Source organism: Xenopus laevis, chromosome 1L (genome assembly GCF_017654675.1).
Source record: "Xenopus laevis strain J_2021 chromosome 1L, Xenopus_laevis_v10.1, whole genome shotgun sequence".
Classification (NCBI taxonomy): Eukaryota; Metazoa; Chordata; class Amphibia; order Anura; family Pipidae; genus Xenopus; species Xenopus laevis.
Window position 1 is genome coordinate 213,242,485 of NC_054371.1, and position 6,080 is coordinate 213,248,564.

Here is a 6,080-nt window from a genome sequence, read left to right on the forward strand (position 1 = left end):
GGGTGTTCATAATGTCCCCATGAACTGATCAGAACCTCCATTTTACATAAGTGAAATGTTTTGACAACAGTAAATCTTGGATGAAAAGGGCTGATGATGGTATGAAAGAGAAGAAAGGTATGTAACTAACACCCAACCACAACTATATTAAAATGGATTCATAGTAAATAGTTGTCATGGTCATGAGGCTACATTGTTAACAGAATTGCCTTATATCAGTGTTGAGATCCATTTGAAAATGTCATGAACATAACTGGAAATATAACATAATATGCAGTTTTCTGCCCTGAAGCAATGGCTTCCCAGTTCTAGTATCCTCTATTATATCCGTGTTTTTTGCAAAATACAAATGCAGGCTAATTCATTCAAAGAGGTACATTTATCAAGTGATTCACAAAACTTTTTATTTCCTGACACAGAGCCACATAAAGTCATTCAGGGGAACTGCAATCCAGGGCAAAAGCAAATGGGATCAGAGTGTGAGTGCATGTCCCCAGAGACAGATTGCGGGTAAGGAATACAAGTTTTTCATATGTGTTCAGGGCTGTCCAACCCCCCCTATTGCGGCCCTACCTGCTGTGACTGTTTACCATGTGTAAATTTAAATGGTATCACAAAAGAGATTAATTGACCCTACGCATTGTTTAAACCTCAAATTCAGACTAATCCTCTGTATTGTTCACACCTGTGATCCCCCTACATTGTTCACACTTGTGACACCTCTATTGTTTATATCCTAAACCCTGTACTGTTCACACCTGAGACCCAGACTGAAACTGCCCACATTGTTCATCTGTTCACACTTTATACAAAATGCTAATGAGCAACCAGCACTGTGTCACTGTATGATTGCAGTACATTTTAGACTGGTCCTGATAGGTTTCCCTGTCTCTTGCTCTGTTCTGCCTTCCATATGCTCCTTGTGTGTGCCATGCTCTGCCTGCCCTATGTTCCCTGTGTGTGCCCTACTCTGCCTGTGTGTGACATACTCTGCCTGCGTGTGCCGTGTGCCCTGCTCTGCCTGTGTGTGCCCTGCTCTGCCTATGTGTGCCCTACTCTGCCTATGTGTGCCCTACTCTGCCTGTCTGTGCCCTGCTCTGCCTGTGTGTGCCCTGCTCTGTCTGTGTGTGAAATGCTCAGCCGGTGTGTGCAATGCTCTGCGTGTGTGTGCCCTGCTCTGCCTGTGTGTGTCATACTCTGCCTGCATGTGCTGTGTGCCCTACTCTGCCTGTGTGTGCCCTACTTTGCCTGTGCGTGCCCTGCTCTGCCTGTGTGTGACATACTCTGCCTGTGTGTGCCTTGCTCTGCCTGTGTGTACCACACTCTGCCTGCGTGTGTCATGTACCCTACTCTGCCTGTGTGTGCCCTGCTCTGTCTGTGTGTGCCCTGCTCTGACTGTGTGTGCCCTGCTCTGACTGTGTGTGCCCTGCTCTGACTGTGTGTGCCCTGCTCTGACTGTGTGTGCCCTGCTCTGACTGTGTGTGCTCTGATCTGCCTCTGTGTGCCCTGCTCTGCCTGTGTGTGTGCCAATAGGACGGCTGTGCCAATTAATGTGCCTATTAGTGGATATCAGATTTTAGGTGCAAGAGAGTCCTGTCATTTTTTATTTGCCACTGAACAGGCAGAAAACACAGGGCTTCATTTGCCTGTTGTGCCACAATTAACACAATTAAGGGGATTGAATACTATATGTATCACCCACCCTACTGGGTCAGAGCCAGGCCAAATAGTAATGGCACTCAAGGCAACACTACTTGGAGAGACATCCTTCCCAACTGGCCCACCAAGGAACACAATGGCAGTTAGCCCAGCTTTATTGAATTGGAAAGAGCATGTTTGAACACAAGTACCTTTAATGAACGATGTCTATACACACAACATTTACATGTATTTTAGTGAGACCGCACTTGCAGCTCTGTTCATAAATTATATTTTAAAGGGTAAAGGGGGAGAGACAGACACATCTAACAACCTCTAGATATAACATGCCTCTCTGTTTTATTTGCTTTTAGGCGCTACCCTGAGGATCTCTGCATTTTTGATACTGTTACTAAGGACTCTGTCTCTATGTCCCGTTGCAAATTTTTGGCTGAGAACTGCCTAAGTACAGATCAGATGCATTTCCTGGAGAGAGGTCCCTGCCATAATAACAAGCTGGACTGGTACCGTACCCGGATGTCTTTGGCATCGAACAGCACAAAAAAGGAACGTTGTGGGGATGATTTCTGCTATGACTGGGAGGAATGTTCAGGTACAATAACACGATGAATGTTAATTTTGTAAAAATGTAGGGGACTGGTAAATTAGTCTCCCAATGTTATTTAGCAGGCTGTCCCCTAGTGTTATAGATGCCTTACTGGGTCCTAAAATACAGTTAGGAGGGGGGGGGGCTGTTCCTATTCCTGCTTAGTATGCCCCTTGGTGTTCACAATAGTGACCAGTAGATGACACTGTGCTAAAGAATAAAGTCCTGGGCAGCCATGTGTTCAGGGTTCATTGTGTGAGGCTCTAGCCTGAGCAGGCAGGCAGAGCTCCAGTAGAACCTAAACAGGTCAAGTCTAGTAAGGATAGGCTACTCATCTTAAGAGGTCACTCTAGGAAGCTATTTAGCTGAGCATCTTGAGGCTCCTCTGAGGAATGTGAGTGGGATTATGATCCCGGGTACCAATTGCCTAACTAAGTGTACAGACCTAGGGATGTGAGTTTCCCCTCAGGTTCCACTTAGGGAAAAGGCTGAAAGCTGGGTGTACTCCGAGCAGCTGCTTTGTACTTGTTCCCATCCCTGCAGGGACTGATACTAACCAAAGGTGCTGTGAGTATATGCCTATCCTCAGTTCTGTATGATCCTGCTTGCTCTCTATGTGCACTCCATTGTGGATGTTCTGGTACAATAAATATGTTCATTGGTTAAGTTATAAGAACCACTTTTGCCCAATTATTGCACCTTTCATCAAGTTACAGTTAAACTACACCCTGCCTCCACATCGCTTAATCCCTAAGAATTAAGGTCTTATCCAGAGCACAGTATTGGGAGTGGAGTTTATAGTCAGAGAACGGGGCCCTCAATTCACTATAGCGCTACACAAGAATTGAAGGAATTAAGTGGGTTCTGTGGGGATTGACTAGAGCACTTAATTGCTTGTGTTTTCCTCATAAATTGACCTTTCTCATGTGAGAGCATGCTGTGTCTAAAACCCACTAACCTGGAGTTTGCTGGATGAAAGTAGTTAGGTGACATGTTTAGAACCACTCATATTTGCATTATTTAATGTTATATATAATATTATTGCCATCAACAATATTTAATAAAAAGTGTTTTCAGTACAAATTCCTTCTATATTTCCTCTAGGGTCTGAGTGCTCGTGCATTCTCCCACGCCAGTGTCCCACCAACAGTGACCAGATGTTCTGTGCCAAGGTTGGAAGCACCAGAATGCGCCGCTCCATCAGCCTCTGCTCACTTGCGTCCATCAAATGTGCAAATATGAAGGTGGAGGTGCTCCACAATGGTGCATGCAATTAGTACCAAAAAAAATGGATATTATTGTCCAGACTCATATATTTATATATATATATCGCTTATTTCTTGATAATGAGGAGTCAGTAAGTTGAAGAGGGGTGGGTGGTTATTTTCATGCTGTGATATTGTACATGGAACCAGAGGGAAGCTTATTTCTTATTTCTTTCTCGTGAATTTACTGGAAGCCTGGTGCTTAGGCCCCAGTAAAGGGAAGGCCCCAAGGGTGGTGAGGCCCTTAGTGAAATGGGGGAAACAGGGACACCATGAATGAGGTCTAGTCAGGACAGCTTGGCTCCAACTAGGAGGGACAGCAAGGAGGTAGCTCTCCCCTCAGGCAAGACTGGCCTGTAGTGTAGGGATCACAGCCTAATAGGTATTTAGGTTTAGTGATTTCCCTGATCCAATGTGTGGGGATCCAGGTCACTGTAGAGAGATCCTGAGGGTGTATCTATCCATGTGGTATGCTATCTCCATAGGAATGTCCCAAGGTGCTGGCTTTGAAATGCTGTATTGTTACCTGACATGTGATGTGAATACCTCAGAGGATTGTGAGTATCAAAACCTTGATTTGCCATTAAGAAAATAAAGCCTGTTTTGCTCATGTACCTTCTGGCGTCCAATTCTTTTATGTAGTCACGCAGCACAAATGAGGTGTAGTTGTACCATTCCACCATTCCTTCACCCTAGCATGTAGCTAATACCCATCCTGTAGAGAGAGGGTCAAATGTAAGCAGTGCTCTGCCTGTTTCTTAGCCGGACACGGCCTAGGCTAGCCACCACAGACTCACATGACAAAGCATGAAGCCTCTAAAGGCCCATGGAGTCCCTTGCTAAACTGTGCAGAACTAACATGCAGTCACACCCAAACATACCAAAACTGAAAAGCTGTCTCCACCTAGTTTAAGGGCCGCAAGCAGCCGACTCTTGACACTCTATTGCACCCTGACGCTTACTAAAGGCTAATCACACTATACTTTCATGCTAAGCACTAGGACATATTCTCCAGCAGACAGGTTAAATCAATCAACAGACAACACAACAGCACTAACTAGCCAAAGGGGTAAGTATAAGTATAAGGCAATTTTTCTCCATTATTGTCTCAGCGACTTTTTTTTGTCTCAGCAACTTTTTTATTAGAATGCATTAAAAAAATGGGTGTTTATCTTGTGACTTTTTTGTATCTGCGACAATTTTGTCTTGGTGACTTTTTTGTAGATGGCAAAGTGCGGAATTTTGCCATTAATCCATGCCTGCCAAAAAATATCTTCCCATCTGTCTGGATCCTGGATACAGGCTGCTCTGCAGTCATGACTTTTCAACCAGCTTAAACTGTATATGTATTTATAACACAATTGGGAAATGGAATTCTCTTTCCATAGAAACCAAACACCCCTGGACTAACATATATTATTCTGGCCTTATCAGAATATTGGGTAACCCTGCGAGGGATCATCATAATGTGGGAGTGTTTGGATTCCTTAAAATTTTTTGGGGCCCCAAATTTTTTTAACTTGTAAGGGGGGCCTTGGCACCAATGTTTTTTTAAAAAAATTTTTTGGGGAGGACCCCAATTTTTTTTAACTTGTAAGGGGGGCCCTGGTGCCAATGGTTTTTTTAAAAAAAATATCTTTTTGTGGCCCCAATTTTTTTAACTTGTAAGGGGGGGTCTGGCGCAATGTTTTTTTAAAAAGAAATTTTTGGGGCCCCAATTTTTTTTTAAACTTGTAAGGGGGCCCTGGCGCCAATGTTGTAGGTTATATCAATATTAACTGTAGATCTGCCCTGAGACAGATCACTCCACTACAGCATATGTATGATAATTGTGTTAGCTATTTATTTGCTTGGCCCCATCTGGCTCTTTACACATTACAGTCCCCATGTCCCATAGTCTGTCCTTATGTCATATTTGTGAATTACCTCCTACTGTGAGGTTTCCTGAATTCTAGAAGGTTTATTTAATTAGGAAAAATTGGAAAGCCTAACCCTTTCTATGCTGGAACTTACTGTTCCATCATGACACAGAGTATGGTGCCATGTTTTTTCCCCCCACAATGCAGCAATATTCAACAAGGGCCAATATTCATACAAATGAGTGCAAGCTTTGTGAATGAAGTTGCAGAAAACATGGGGGCAGTGTCACAGCCTTAGTGCACAAATCACTAAACCAGTAGCACCTATGACAGATTTCCTTCCTTCTGGACCTTTGGTGCATAGATGGAGAACACATTGGGTCAAGCATCTACAGCTGGATCCCTTTTCCTTTGTTCCTAGGAGTTGAAACAATACACCTTCAATTGGAAACTTTGTTAAGATCCCGGTGCATTTTATAATAGCAATTTTAATATTATGCACCCAAAACATTATTTTTTCGGATTTATATTCCCTATAAAATAAATCCATATGGATCATGTATTTGTATTGTGATTCTGGGAAGCCCATGCCCACATATGTGCAACAACAAATAAACAATGGCCTCCTGGGACAATGTGTGTATTTAGGCAAAGCAAACATTATGCAAAGAGTGTAACGTTACCCAGTACAAACAGAAACACTGGACTTTT

At 43.4% G+C, this 6,080-nt stretch overlaps 1 protein-coding gene across 2 annotated transcripts in view; it reads left to right on the forward strand.

The window, feature by feature from the left end:
- c6.1.L (complement C6, gene 1 L homeolog) overlaps positions 1-4,124 on the forward strand; it is a 30,357-nt gene extending 26,233 nt beyond the window's left edge. Inside the window, exons 16-18 of one of the 2 annotated variants that reach the window (XM_018244788.2) lie at positions 420-510; positions 2,013-2,251; positions 3,350-4,124. In XM_018244788.2, the coding sequence (XP_018100277.1) occupies positions 420-510; positions 2,013-2,251; positions 3,350-3,522 (503 nt within the window). In that variant the 3' untranslated portion in view covers positions 3,523-4,124. 2 annotated transcript variants of the gene reach the window in all.
- Positions 4,125-6,080: the final 1,956 nt, after the last annotated feature.